The following is a 15,953-nucleotide window of genomic DNA, read 5'->3' as shown; positions in this document are numbered from 1 at the left end:
CTGATTCTCATCAAGTTAGGAAAAAAAAGTTGGCAATATAAAAATATACTGATCACTCTGGGACTTATTGTGCCTTTGCTGGACGCAGCTACTACACATCACAGCACGACACAGCATCAGGCTGGATGAATGACATCTGATAAGGCCATCTGAGTGTCTTCACTTGAGGTGGATTCTGGATATACTGAAGTCACTGAGCTTCTGTTACTCCAGTTAGAGCACAGTTTCATTGCATATTTGTATTCACTGTACATTAAAGTAGTTGGTGTGTGTGCGTTCTTGCATATAGACATGCACACATTGATACGTGCAACAAACTGAATTCTGTGAGAATTGTTTGGGCACAGCTATACAAACGAGGAATAAAATAATTGGATTATTTTCCTAACTAACGCCTGGTACAGAAATACCCTTGCTAAAATGGTAAGGAGCAAAAACCTTCAGATCTCTACCGAGTCCTTGTGAAAACCAGGGCTTGTTCAATTTCCAGGGCCACGTTAGAGGAGGACCACGAGAGGGCACTGCCTTCCTTTGCAAGGAAAAGGCATGGTGGGCAAAGCCCTGATGAGCAATGCTAATTTCGATGTATTTTGAGCAGACTGAACACCATTCCTTATAATCCTGCGTTAGTTTTCTCTAAAAAAATAAAAAAAAATGTTGGCCAAGCTGAATGCATTAATAAACAAAAAGGGTGTGCATTATCACCATTCTGTAACCTTAAAAATAAAGCTACAATTTAAAGTCAAACATAAGATCCTGTTTATACTTTCTAGCTGGTAACTTGAGAAATGGCATTTAGTAATAAACAGTTACTTCCCTGAAAAAAAAAATAGAGGCATCAGACTTACCATACTCAGAAGTCATACATACATTTACAATATTCCATCTAGCTTCATTCTAAAAAGGTTTTGGTCAATAAATGGCAATAAGACTACTAAAAATATGGAAATTATTAAAGAGAAAACTGACTGTTTTTTCTAGATTCTTAATATGCTTTTGAACCTCATCTGATGAATTCCATTTAAAGAGAAAATTCTGGCTTTTTAATCTATGCGCTCATGAACACCAATGTGCTCTTGGGTTATCAACAAATTATGTGAGTTACACAGGGGTCTGACAGATAGCTGGGGATGTAATTTCCTCACTTGTCTCAAGAATGAACAATCAGTAAAGTTAATCAACATTTTATCAACCATGAGTAATATATGAGCCTGAATAGAAAGATAATTTGAGCTCTAAAAGAAAGAAACCATGGTATTAAGGTTTATAGACACAGGCAACTCAGTAGGAGCCACAGATTGCTGGGGGCTGGCTTGGATTCAAATTATCTGCATTCTTGCTGGCGACTGGGAACAGGGGCCCAAGCTGGCAAAACAAAAGCACGTTTCTGAATGTCGCACACAGTCCTTCGTGCTGGAGGTAGTAAACTTCCTCACTGGCCTCAAACTATGGGCAGGAGTTTAGGTGGTTCTGCACCCACCTAAAGGACACGGCAAAACCGATGAAATCAAGCAGCCACTTAATTATGTCCAGCATCATAATAGATTGAGGTGCAAAGGCCTTATTCGGTATCAGTGAAAAACCTACAACAAATTTCAGTGGGATCACTTCAGGGCCCCATCACTACCGTTTGAAAAATAAAAGTACGCTTAATATATCCAAAAACATTCTTACTCATAAAATGTTGTCCATCCTGTTTCATCACTCTTCGTTGCTAAGAGACCACTGTTTCCATTATAAGTCATTAATCCAAGTTCCAGGGTCTGCGTTGAGACTAGTTTGAGTCCACCATTAGTGCCAACAGCCAGCGTGACAATCTGATTATCAGGCATCAGTAAATGGCGGGGCATTCCACTGGCATCCCGACGGACCTTCAAGGAGTTGCCATTGCTGTCCATCACCTCCGTGACATCGTTATCGCTGCTATAGGTGAAATTGTACAAGTACTCCCCGGTAACAAGGCTGAGAGTGTACTGGTGAATCCCATCAGCATTGAAGACATACAGCTCCTGTTCTCCTGGAGATGCAGCTTCATATTGGTTAAAAGAATTAAGAATGGGCCTGTTTTTACTGACAGCCCTAATGCGGATATTTCCGAGATCAGCTATGTAGATGGTACCATCTGGGGCCACAGCTAAGGAAGATGGTGAATTTAAGATGGCATCAGTGGCATACCCATCATCCCCAGAATAGCAATTACAGTTGACATCATTTTTGCAATCACAGTCTGAAGCTGCCCCTGCAAGAAGGCATATTTCTCCATTGGTAGTTACCTGGCGTAGCCGATTAATTTTTTTTTCATCTGTCTCACTGATGTAAAGAACTCCTGTGTGTGAGATGGCAATGGCACTGGCTGATTCAAGTGCAGAATGAATAGCCAGTTTGCTAAGAGAGTAGTCTATACCAGGAACCTGGCAGTGCATGGGGCGTCCAGCAATAATGCTAACTTGATGGTTTTCTGTGATCCGTAAAATAACATTGTTCTCTAGGACATAAAGTGAGTTGTCCATGGGATTGACAGCGAGATCAGTAGGCCACTCCAGCCGTACCTATGAGTTGCACAAATTATTACTGTAAAACTCATAACTGAAAAGTACACTTCTAGTGTTTAAAATTCCATGTGTAACAACAGCAAATTAGTGAGGGGTTTATCAGCGCAAATCATGAAACTGCAACTATTTCAAACAATCATTTTCTTTCTTGGAAATATTAAGGCTATGTGCAATGGTAACTTTGGCGAATTGTGTTTTGGTGCAACGAATGAATGCTACATTGTGGAAACTCTACAATAATTACAGAAAAACAGGCAATTAAGACAATTACTTCCATTATCTCAACCTTATTTCACTATTGTTGCATAAATAACCTGCATTAACCACAGTAAAAGGATAGTTCATTCATCTCAATAATGAATCAAACATGCTATCATCTTGCAATAAATAATGTATCTCTTAAGTGGCCAGGAAGTCGTCCAAAACAGTTGCCCATCTCTTCTACGGCTGAGAAGTAAAAAAACGTAGGAGTTTACCTGGCTGACATCCATGCTGGAATCACAGCTCAGAGGTCGTACAGCAGTTAGGTCATTGGAGCCCAGCAGAGTTGATATAATTCCATTCTGATCCACTTTTCGAATCATAGTGGCATCAACAAAATACATGAGTCCATACTTATCCACTGCAATTCCTGCAAGTATGAAAAACAGGCATCAGTGAAGCTTCTAGCTTCAAGGTAGGATTAATCATGTTAACTAGTTTAAAGATGGCGGTGTTTGTTTACTTTTCCTGCCTTCCGAGTTGTAAATCCTTGAAGAGGAAAGGCACAGAAAAATGAAAAGGGAATTCTTGGAGGCACAGAAATGACGCTGCTGCTTGTCATGAAGGAGGGCAGGCATACTCTCACTTGGCTTTCCTGCTTTAATTTGGTGCAATGCCTAGCTCAGTTCTTGGTCTGAAAATGAAATACTCATCTAAGCTTTCTGCCTTACACTGGTTGCAGCAGTACTCATTGTACTGTTGAGGGGGAGAAGAGGAAGCTTTATCTTCTCACCCGCTGTGTAGGGCTGTTCTGTCCCATTAACATACTTTGTACATATAAACAGAAATTATTATCTAAACAAAGAACAGGACCTCTTGTTTTTATTCATTTTTCTTCGCTTCTACTATCATCTAGTTACTTTCAACCATTAGAAAGAAACAAAGGTGTCTGAAATACCTGGCAATAAACCTGATTAATCCAGAACTTGAACAGCAATGTGTCTCCCAAATCTCTACATCACTTTTAAAATTGTTTTTTAAAAATCAGAGACATCTAAGGTGACATATGAAAGCAGAGAAAAATGCCACAGTGGGCGGTTTTTCTTCCCAAAATACTGTATCTCAAATAGTGATTTGTTTTCTAGTTTTCATGTTTGCTTCATGGAGTAAGTGGTACCCTGCTAATTTCTGTTCTGTTCTTATTCAGTGGCATTCAGTGCTGGGGTAATAAAGTTTGCTTAACTAAACAAAGCACGAACACTTGCCAATCCACTGTAATTAAAGCACGGAATAAAAATTACCAAGCAAGTAGTGATTTAATTGCCAGATAATTATTTCCACATCCAGCGTAGCCTCACATAGTCATTTTCTCTGCCTTTTTTTATTACGTTACCTCGAGGACTCATTAGGGTTGCGTCCACTGCTTTCCCTCCATCTCCACATCTGGCTTCGTCAAAGGGCAGGCATTGCTCTCCAGTCCCCGCCACCACTTCAGAATTACCAGCCAGGTCTTTCGTGCCAGTGAGAGATTTGACTTTGTATATCCGTCGGCTGTTGGTGTCTGATACAAACAGGGAGCCCGAAACAGGGTCCACGGCCAGATAGTATTTGTGAGCAGGATTGTTGCTTTAGAGAAAAAGGAAGCATAAAACAAAAAGAGCTGAGCAACCCAAAAACTTCACAGGCTTTCAGAGTGTAGGTATTCATCAGACACACTGAGATCTGGAAAGAAAGTCTGACACCTTCATACAGAGTTGGGGTCTGAAGAAGTTCTGTTTGAAGATTTAACTTGGTTAGGGACCGGTCAGCGTTTCAGGATTGTCATTCCAAATCTCACGCTCTTTGCTACACCAAACGCTGCATAACAAAGCCCAATAAGCCAGAACCATGCAGTGGACTTTCTCCTTCATCTTTTTAGCTCTCCAAATGTGCTTTAGGTCCATTCTCTTTGGCTTATATCTACCTGCTAACACCACCCTTCTCCTGAAAGGAGAAGTAATAGGAGTAAGATAAAAAAGTCAGCTTCTGAGTTACATATATTATGCCACAAGATTTGTGTGGTCTTGCATAAATAGAAGGCAGAAGCATAACAAATTTATTCCTAAAGCAAATTCATTCTCATTCATTCTTATCAAGAATCTCATTTACGGTAGATGAAGTTGGTTATGTAACTAAAACCAGAGAGACCCCGAGTGTCTGACTTTAACTCCAAACCTTCTGTTACTGACAAACTGGTCCTCAGTTTGAGATTAGAACAGGTGCTCATATGGGAAGCTACTTCTCATATGAGATATATGTTTTTTGACAGCTTGTCACATTTTGGAACTACTTTAGCAAATCATCTGCAAATTGAGAAATGTCAATCTCAAGCGATATATATACATTCGCACACACAGAACTGCAGTGCAGAAATATTTTCAAAATCTTGCTTGGCTAGTTTAACTCAATTTAGTTGGATTTTAAGCATGATCTGAATTTCTAAGCCTTTGGTGCCTATGGGTGAGCATAAATAAGGTCAATGGTGGTTTCAAAACATAGAAGACAAATGAAGACAGGAAGAAAAATAATGAAGGTTACTTACCAGTAACCAGAGAGATCTGCCTCCAAATATCCACACTCCTAGTTTCAAGTGGCAAAAGTGCCCATCTCCAAGAGTGAGGATACTTAGTGATAAGTTATGATGGACATAAGCCATTTCTTGATCAGATTCACGGAAGGTACAGTAAGGGCACATCTGGCAGATGACTATCAGTAACAAAGACAACTGCGTTTCTGTGGTCATGAGTACATTTGGAGGAATGAGGAGGCCCCAAAATATCACTTTTTACAGTTATCTTCCTCTATGCCAGTCTGTGACATGTCAGGACTTTAGGTCAATAGCAATTAGTTCTAAAACCGTGGAAAGCAGGAAGGAGATTTGTTTGACCAAACTTAAATAGGCAGAGGAAATGTCATTTGCTGAAGTCTAGGAGTGTAGAAATTAGAGATGAATAAATACAATAAACAAAAAATACTTGGCAGTTTTATTTCATGCACAAATTGCAAAGTGCTTTATAAAGATGGGTATTAGACCCATTTTACAGAGGAGGAAACTGAGGCACAGAGAGGTTAAGTGGTGCAGACAAGGTTATACAGGGAGACTAGTGACATGCTTGAAATTAGAGCACAATCTCTTTGTTTTCCAAATTCCTCTCCTTATCTTCAGCAGCAGACTGCACCTTTTCACTACGCTTTTACCACATTCCTTCTCATCCCTCCAAAACAAAGCTTAATCTTTGCCACATAGCAAAATATTTCCTTCCACTTCTTCACACTCCCAAGTATCTGAGCCATGCAAACACCTGCATATTACTCACTGTTTTGAAATTCTGCTCTACTTTCATCACACTTTCTCCTTGGCACTTAGGAAGAAATTTCACTGTGACACTAGTGCTGTGTCATACATCACTTTGCAAAGACACCCAAATTTAAGTCAAAGCCTTGCAACAGCAGCAGAACAGACAGTGCTTACACACTGATGCTGTGGGCCTGTTGTGTTGTCATCCTTAATGTTTTCTGCCTGTCTTTTCCAGAATGTGTTGCTGAGATGGGAAGAGGCATGTACAGGCTGGAGATGCCCTTACCTATCTTCTGCCTGCTTAAGGCAGGGCACTCCCCTGGACTGGGGTGCTCTCAGCAGAGTCTGTGGGAGCTGCTCTACCCTTGCTGCAGCCCTGTGAGCTGCAGGAAAGGTTTCTGTACTGTTCAGATATGATTTTGCCAGCCTGTGCCTGCCCTCCCATGAGCATGCCCCTGCCTCCCTTCTGCCCACAGCCAGTCTTAGGTGTGTCCTGCTGCTATGAGCACAGTGCAAAGTAGGAATCAGTCAAGAGCAACGGTGGAATGTGGGCTCATCTCCCTCTTTTCTCTTGCAGGCACTGATGTGACCACGGGACTCGTCCTGTATTTGTGTATGGCATCTCCCTCAGAGCAGTTTTGTCAGGGTGTGGGCCAATAGCTTTTGTTCCAGAGCAGGGCACAACTCAGTGCAGCTGCTAGCCTTGCCTATTCACTTTTGCTCCTGAGCCTGGTAAGGGAACAGGCAGTGGAAGATGCTCCACCAAACACATTTGAACAATTCTGGCACAAGACAACTGGTGGGCGTGCGTCCACAGTCGCAGAAAAACTGAAGAAAGTATTACCTCAAACAGGGATGTATTTTATAAATGAATACTGCATAGTTCTCAAACTGGCCTCTAAGCAACTAAACACCTTCTGCGTCTTTTTTCTCAGCACCATTTCAATCTTTTATTTGAATTATAGGAAATGAAGGGATATACCTTGCTTTAAAATACTTTCCATAACATCTGATATTGCCCAGAAGCCTCTCTTCCTCTAGTCTTCCCTAGTGTGCATAGTAGTTACAATCTGCAACCTTACTTCATCTTCCAGGGAGCCTGGAGCCTGATAGCAAGTACAGGCAGCACCAGCTCCTGGTTGCTGCTCTTCTCATACATGCATAAACAGTGTTACAACAGCTTTTCTTGAAATGTAACCAAAAAAGAAAAGCTGCTCAGAGCAAATCTTTACGCACCTGAAGAATTAACTAAGCTTACAGTTGCAAATGAGAAGCCTCCAGCATCACCAATAACCATTAGCAAATTGTGAATTCATCTGAATAAAAGAATTCAGTGGAGTTAGACTCCATATACCGAAACACATCGTGAACAGGAAATTACATTATTTAGTCAGACTATCTTCTGTATCTAACTTACGTAGCAGAAATGGAAGGATACCAAAGAATACCTTTAAAAAAGTCATGGACAGAACAGTACGGAAGAACTTTTAACAGCCTCTCTTGTTCTTGCCCTTGGTATTATGCAGGGTGAAGGCATATGGCACTGAAGAAGGCATAAGTATTTTCTATGCTGCTCTGCTGCTCCCATCCAGAAAGCCTAGTGCTCATGTGAGGCAAGAGGAAAAATCTTTACTCCTCCAGAAATGTAACTCCTCCCTTGTAAATCATACAGTGATTCCTTGTAGTGATTTCACACAACCAGCTGTTGAATGTATTCAGTGAACGACACAGAAACTGACTTGTAAGTAAGGACGTTGTTCAGGAGTCGCTGATGTCCAGAAAGTGCATTTTTGACCTATTTCCAGTCATCGGTGCTTTTGTGAAACTTTCTGGCATTTGCAGAACTGCTCTCATAGTTTGTCTCAACCATTTGGACCAGTTATAGACAGCGGGGAGAAATGATTATGTAGAAGTTAGCTTGGGGTTCATTATACTTGCATTCTACTATAAGTTTCTAATTACTGTCTTAACTTGTTTTGTTGCTTTTTGACTACATTTTGTAATTGCTAATGCTTATCATATTCATAACACACAATTAGCACATAAAATGTTTCTATATATGGTACATGAAGAACATAACATTACACAAGAAGCACAACACAAAAAGCAAACACAATGAAGCAAACAAACCATATCAAATTATATGGGAAAGAGCTCATGTCTTACCTATGTTTAAACTCTTTATTTCTTTATAGAAGGGGAACAGAAGGAAAAAGAACAAACAGTTAGCTGAAGAATAGATGGTAAAGCAAACATAGTATTTGTTTTATTTTACAAAAGGACATAGGAGAAGGTACCTCTATTCAGCACTAGCCTTATCTTGGTTTACAGATGAAGAATGCCTGAAGAATCCACTTGCCAACTAGTTCCCTGGCATGATACCCCTTCCCTCATCCCCCACCCCCATATACGCTGCAGAAAGCTTTCTTGAGGACTGGAAGAGTTTTCAAATGGAAATATACGCAGCTCGTGGGCTGAGAGGGAGAGGAACTGGCAGTTTTCTTAATATAAACGTGGGAATGGGGAAGCACGGGGATTAGGATATTGTCTGCCAGCTACGGGCAACTTCTTTCATCGAAACAGTTTTCTAGCAGGCTATTTCTAAACAAATTTCTATTACACAGGTTTTTTTTTCTATTCCCCCGGACTCTAAAAAAGTGCTTAAGACAAGTTTGGATGAGACTTTATAGCATTTTACCTAGATTCTATTTAAGTCAATCAAAGCAAATATCAGGTTAAAGAAACCAAATCTTTCAAGTGAGCAGTAAAATACTGTACAAAGGAGATACGTAGCATTAATTGATGCCTAGTCTACTTTCTAGAAACAAGCCAAAAGAATCTTTTGCTTCCAGTAAGTCAATACATTCTCCACACCACAGTGCTGCACTGTGTTTATCATTTCTTTTTAGGAATACACTTTGAAAAAAGGAGCAAGGTGCATGACTCCTGCAGAACTCAAGGCACAGCCCCCAGCTTGCAGTACCAATGTTCATTGTTGACACGCAGCACTCGAGTGAAAATTCCTATTAGCTGCCCAGCTCAGGTACCTTCATAAAGCACAGTGCAACAGAAATAAGCACACTGGCCTATTCTGACTTGTATAGCTACTCGGGATTTATATTAGCTTATGTATAAGCAAAATTCTGACCATTCTGAAATCGAAACAAAGCAATATACTTTGTTGAAATAGTTATGAAAGCACTATTTGCATGTTATATTTGATAATTGCTGCAGACTCACTCCAGTTTATACTTAAATGCCTAAGAGCTGGGGGATTAAAGCCATTTGAGTCAGAATTTAAAACGGCCACTGAATCACAACTACTTCTGTACATGATTGCTGGAATGGACCCTACAGAATTCTCTACAAGGGGTAAAAATACCACCATAGATCCTAAAAGCTTGGGTGCCAAGTCATTTGCAGCTGTGCAACAGGTACTCAAAACATAACAGATTCACTGCTCATTGCTAATAGTTGTAGAAGAAGCTAAAGAAGCTATACTGTGGAAAACAGATCTTCATAAAAGAAAAGAGAAAATGGACAACAGCAGAAATGGAAGATAGGCATCTTCATCTTTACTGATATCTTTCTTATAATCCCTCACACATTCTATAAAGTCTGAGCTGTTTCCTGCCTAGGTGGAAACCAAAGTTCTCAGACTAGCAATGCTGTAGACCTGCAGAAACTGCTCAGAAACTGTGTCAGTGACTGACATTTGGAGGTGAGATGGACATAAATGCCTTCCAGTAACTATGCTAGTTTGAAAATGTTTCTCTTCACCTATAATGCTGTAATCCTATTCACCAGACAGCTAGGCAGAACCGGACTAGTTCAAAAAAACCCCAAACATCAGCATGTTCTATGTAATGCAGAACTATAGTGTAAGCTGATAGAAATGTTTATAGCAGGTCATACAGCCACACCAGCTACCTCTTGTGGTCTATCCCCAGCTGCCAATCAGAAAGCACTGGATGATCTATTACTTGTTTTAACCTGTACTTTTTTAAAACCTCTGGAGAGTAAGTCAGCCTGATGGTGTGTAGGCAGGTGTCAGTGATCTCAGAGTTGATTTGGCCCAAGTCTGATTCTTTTCTCTTATATAAATCAGAATTCACAACAGGGACATCAACAGAATGACATGAATGGGAGAGAGGTGTGAAATAGAGCTAGGCCTCCTGTTCCCTAACAGCTCTTTAACTTTGCATTTTTCCCCACTAATTAAAAAATAAAAGCACAGTAGAAGAAGAGGTATTGGTTATTGCTCATATTATTAAAAAAAAAAAGAAAAAGGCTAATGACTTAAATCCAATCAATGTGCTTTGCAGTTATTTACAAGAGCACTGATCCTACTGCCTGAGCGGGTTGCAGAAGTATCAGAGGACAGCCAATGCAAGCCACTTCTCATTTGCTTTCTGCCCAATACTCAGTAGTGTATCAACAATAAAGAACAGTTACATGAGTTATGGTTGGAAGCAATAGCTCTTCCTTCTACCAGAGGAACGAAAAAAGGAGATGAAACAGAAATGGGTGAAGTGGTACACTCTACACTCATGCCCTCCCTGAAAAGTGCCAAAATCTCAATGCTTTGAGAGGAATAGAGATATGATTTTAGAAAGAATTCTGATGGTGCAAAGTGACTCTGTATGTCAACTTCTACTGTACTAGCCAACCTACAGAACTAAACCTACAAGAAAGGAAAAGAAGTGGGAAAGTGGATCTCAAAATCATTGATGTGAAAACCTCCTTTCTAATCTCCTAAGAGTGTTAATTCTTTATTTATCACTGTGGCTCAATACCTAAGGGCAGTCAGTTCTGCATTTTTCAAATAAAACTAAATTACATATACAAATGAAAGAAGACTGTGTTCAAATAATCACCACCAGGAGAAAATAAGATGGTGTGCACTATGGTTTTTTCATCCTTCTCTATAAACATTGCTCTGATTAGCTATAGACTTTGAACTCTGCATTTCTGTGCCCCATTTCTCCACTGGAATTTGAATAGGTTGACAGTGATAATGTTTTACAAAATTATAAAAACAATGGTAAAGGCTGATTTAAGCACAGGCTACAGAATCGGAGTCCCAACACCTACCTCAGCTCCAGTATGCTAGTAACATTCCTGGATGGGAAGATACGCCGAATGTAGTTAAAATCTCCAACAAAGAGACTTCCATCAATTCCCACTGCCAGTGCTACAGGGGCCAAAAGCTTATTTCCTTCTGCAAGACCATTGCAGCTAGGACAGGATATGCTTCTTCGGCGCCCATTCCCCATAATGCTGGTTATCACAGCTGGCTGCTGATTTAGAAACTGATTTTCTCCATTGCCTTTGTGCAATATACCTAATAACAGACAGGAGGAGAAGTGGTTATTACAGTCATTTGTTACAGGTGACTTCAGGTAGTTCTCCTTTCAGCAGCTGCTGTTAAGGTCTGAACAGTGATATGATTTCAATGCTTGGCTCTCCAGCAGTGCAAAAACAGTGAAATAGGTCTGCAGGAGTAAACAATAAAGGTGTAATGAGGATTCTCTGTTAAAAACACACACATATAGAGCTAAAAACACAAATCCAAGCTTAAACCTACAATACTTTGGTCTTCATTATGAAAGAAAATGTCATCATACATCCCTACAGGGTGGCACAGTGGTTCAGGCAGTTTTAATAACTATGGAGTGAGGAAGAAACAGCACAGAGGACATACACACTTGTTAGCGCACCCTGATCCTCTGAGTCCGGTTTCTTGTGTTGCATTTTGTTTGGAATTTTTATTAACTTTACTCTTCTCTGTCCACCTCTCAGTTTTTCCGTGCACAAATGGAGATGACAGAAAAGAGGACAGTGCAGAAAATTAAAGACGCAACTCCTGGAAGAGCTCCTATAATCACTAATGAAAGACAAGAGGGGAGCTAGTGGTAAGTTCCTTATTAGGTTTCCAGAAAGGCCTTTAAGATGGGTTTTCTCTTTTAAACATATTATTCTAAAAGTACATATCTGTTCCAAGAAAGGAGTGCATTCTGTCAAAATGGGCATTTCAATGTAGTCAAAGATTATAGAAATCTGGATGGAAACAGTTAGCCACATTTATTGCTCTTTTGGAAATACTGCTGTGTGACTCTTAACATAAAGTAACTGGCTCCCCAGGGACAAGTATAGCTGCCATTACTGTTGTCACCACTGAATATCATGCTCTATCTGAATGGCCATCTCAGAAGCAATTGATCTGCTGCACTTAAAAATGTGTTTGAATAGCCTGATCTTGCCTGTTCTGAATGCTCCTTCAGATTTCTTGGACAATAATATATTGTGCAAGTTGCTGATGCAGAGCATTCCTGCAAGAAAGAGCAGGAAAGCTGCAGAAAACACTTTACAGGAATGAAACGAAATGTGTATTACCAAGCATTCAACTCCTTAGCAGTCTTTGAGAAAATGTGACGTCTAAGAATACTCATTTTAGGATACTTAAAGTGAGGAAAAAAACCACAACAGGTGTCAAAAGGAAAAGACGAGAATCAGTATCTTAACAAGAGTCTCATACTCCTTTGAAACCCTACCTCAGATTATAATGGAAAAGGACAAACAAAGAGGACTGGGAATGGATATGGTTAACATAAAAAGAACACGGAAGGAAGACAGAAACTAATTACAGGGGAATAAATGAACAACTGAACAGAGGATGAAGATCTGGACTTCTACAAAACAATGCTTGGCAGGAGGGTAAAAAATCTGTTGAAATTATACAGAACTTTTCTGACAATTAAAACGTTCCATTCCTTACTAAGCTAAAGATGAAACAAAAAGAGTGAAGAAATTGCATTTTTCAAAGGGTAAAGATAAATAAGAAGTATTCACAGTAGGAACTCCATATAGCCCAGAAAACATGTGGAACTAACTGACTTACCACTCTTGACATTAAGTACATGGTGTTTATCCAAAGACCATCCTCCTAGATTTGAAGGATCTAGTTCAAATCCTTGCAGTAGCGCGGTCCTTTTCTCCCACAGAATCAAACTGGGACAAGTCTCATATTCAAAACCCACAGAAACTGAAAAAAATAATAATAAAAAAAATCTCATATACCTGCTGAACACTGAATTAAATGTCCAAGGCACATTCAATGGGCCATCATTCCAGTCCCCAGTAACCTCAAAAAGATGACGTGATTACATTTCCCTCTTTTCATCTACAATATTAAATTCAGATCTTTCACTAAACACAAATTTTAAGCTTCATTCACACGTACTCTGCAGGGAGCAGATCCCTTTTATTGAACAGCTGGCTTTGGGAAGTGACCGCTTTGGAAATATAATTAAAAAAATGATACTAATAACATTCTCCCATCAGATAACAGGACAAGATCGAATTCTTAATTTGCCGGATGTTCACAGCGTGTATTGTGTTCATTTTCCACACCATACACCAAGGAGCAGTGACAACTGTGTGTGCTTCAAGCACTCACAGACATTGTAAGCATTACTCAGGAAAGCAATATCTCATGCAAGAATATAAGAAAGAAACTGTAGCAAAAAAGATTTTAGAAAAATATGGAGAACAACAATTTAAGCAAATTTTTCATTCTACGCTGGCAGAACTCCAATACACATTTTTAGCAATGGTACAGCAAAATCTTTCTCAATATTCAAACAAAAATGAAAACTTATAAACATTGTGATGTTCACCCATTTTCCCACCCACTAGAACCAAGACCTATAAATAAAGGAACTAAAAGGAGCTATAGCACTGCTAGATTGAACAACATTAGGAAAACTATTTCATTTCAAATATACTACAAGAGGCTGTAATAATAGCATGCAGGAGATGCCAAAAGCACTGGAGAATGCCAGTCACTTGAAACACAAGATTTATTTGTTAACTGAAAGAAAATAAAGGCACAGCGATGGTCTACATTTCACCTAAGTACCTGCGACCAGCTTATTCCATTGGCTGATCTAAAACTTCTAAGTGAGCTGCTGTTTAGGCAACATAGACACAGTGGTAGCCTAGACCCTCTGAATGTGCTCCTCAATACATAAAAGGAACATGATGCACGAGTAAAATGTGTAAGGAAGACAAGAACTGCTTAGTTTATATCTGTTTCTCACAGAAAATCTTTGCAGCTTTCTTACACAAAATGGTAAGTGTTTGGAAAGCTACTGAGCTTGTATATACTGACTTACCTACAGCATCTGACAACCCATAAACCTTCTGACCATATGCATCTGTTTTGTCCCAGATAAATGTATAAGCCAAGTTGGGGGATGCCTGAAATGATTTTTGAAATAGATGCCCTTCTACTGCTACCATCAAATGAACTTTGATTAGATTCAGTGGCACAAGTGACTGAGTCATGATGATCTTAAGTAAGGATTTATATCCAGCAGTACGGGAACTCAGGTAGATCAGCTTTATACTTGTGCCGGGGATCTCCATTTCTTCATGAAGAACCTGAATATGAAAAAGATCAAACATTTTACATTACTGGTTTGGTGGCTTTTTTTTTTTTTTTAATTTTTTGTTTTCTTAGAATAGCAGATACTATTCTAAGCTAATAATATTCCTATGACCTAATGACTTTCTACTACTGGTAATGAGTATCTTCAACTCAATGCAGTGACAGAGTTCAGCTGATGGTTCTGGTGAAAATATTATTTGCTGTCTGCAAACACATTTATTTGTAAGAATCCACTGCAACAGCAAAATAAGAACAAACAGTTTTACTGTAAGTTATATTCAAGGGGAATAGAAGAAGATACAGCTAAAGGAACCTGCAATTTCTACCAGCAATTCATACAAAGTAAATATTAACCGAGTAGAGAAGTGAAAACAACTGAAGTTTTCCTTTGTCCTAAACAGCACACAAGAAATTGGGACTGTGCTTAATAGCATACAGCAAAGCCTCTGTAAAATTCCCTTGAAACATGTAAGCTTTCAATTGAAATACAGATATATACTGTGCAATAATGAGAAGGTGCAAGGTAGTCAAAGACAAACGAGTCTGGGTGACAAAAACATAGCATATCTACTACAGTCTTCATTACAAAACTTGTTATCTGTCAGAATGAATGCAACTCTACAGAGCTTTTTGCTGTAGCAACTCCAGGAGACAAATGGTGGTTGTGGCAAGTGCTTATGTCAACAGTAGCACCTGACCACCGATTTCTGTATCTTTCCCTCTGTTCTTACCTGGGTTTCTGGTACAATGGGATTTCGGCCAGGAGCATCACTGAAGAAAGTTGACAGAGGTGATGAAATGATGACTGGATCAGGTCTGACAAAGCCACTGAGATCACAGCTGGGAATGGAGTTCTCCTCTGTCTTCATTACAAGTGTGTCCATGGCATAGAAGCTGTTCCAAGGCAGCCATACTGTTCTTTCCTGAGTCATAAATGGGGCCCGTTCAAAGTGCAAAGTTAGGGATGATCCACCATTCGCAACCAAGTCAAACCTGAAAAAAACAGGCAGGCTTTAGAGGCAATGAGACTGAATGATCCAAGTGATAACATTCTTGGCTAACAGAATGTCACAGCAATATATATCTTTTAAGTGTCCTGTTTCAAATTATCTGTCATTGGATGTGAATCTCTGGCAGCAAAATGACTGACTGAAACACAGTCAAGGCAAGCAGCAATTTGTAGCCATCTGGACAAACGTTCTGATACATTATAAAATCTGCATTAAAATAATTTCCAAAAAAAGAACAAACCAGTACATTTATTACTGCATGTCCCCCATATCCATAGAACCAGCAGTGAAAACAAGTTAACACTGGGCTGGGCACTGAATTATTCCTTTCCTAACAGATGCTGTCCATCAAGAAAAGTAATGGGATGGATGGCAGTAAGAATAATAATGAAAACTTTAGC

At 39.5% G+C, this 15,953-nt stretch overlaps 1 protein-coding gene across 16 annotated transcripts in view; it reads right to left on the bottom strand.

The window, feature by feature from the left end:
- Window positions 1-15,953, bottom strand: part of TENM2 (teneurin transmembrane protein 2) — a 602,430-nt gene that overhangs the window by 16,702 nt on the left and 569,775 nt on the right. For 11 of the 16 annotated variants that reach the window (XM_052684852.1, XM_052684855.1, XM_052684856.1 and 8 more), the window contains 8 exons: window positions 15,274-15,535; window positions 14,268-14,535; window positions 12,992-13,135; window positions 11,185-11,434; window positions 8,257-8,277; window positions 4,147-4,379; window positions 3,029-3,183; window positions 1,675-2,549 (listed from right to left, as the gene is read on the bottom strand). In XM_052684852.1, coding sequence (XP_052540812.1) covers window positions 1,675-2,549; window positions 3,029-3,183; window positions 4,147-4,379; window positions 8,257-8,277; window positions 11,185-11,434; window positions 12,992-13,135; window positions 14,268-14,535; window positions 15,274-15,535 — 2,208 coding nt within the window. The remainder of the gene's footprint in view (window positions 1-1,674; window positions 2,550-3,028; window positions 3,184-4,146; window positions 4,380-8,256; window positions 8,278-11,184; window positions 11,435-12,991; window positions 13,136-14,267; window positions 14,536-15,273; window positions 15,536-15,953) is intronic. The other 5 variants (XM_052684854.1, XM_052684857.1, XM_052684859.1 and 2 more) reach the window with 1 other exon arrangement.

The sequence above is a fragment of the Tympanuchus pallidicinctus genome, unplaced genomic scaffold, assembly GCF_026119805.1.
Source record: "Tympanuchus pallidicinctus isolate F22 unplaced genomic scaffold, pur_lepc_1.0 scaffold21, whole genome shotgun sequence".
Classification (NCBI taxonomy): domain Eukaryota; kingdom Metazoa; phylum Chordata; class Aves; order Galliformes; family Phasianidae; genus Tympanuchus; species Tympanuchus pallidicinctus.
The sequence above is the reverse complement of the archived record's forward strand: the minus strand, read 5'-3'. Positions and strand labels throughout refer to the sequence as shown.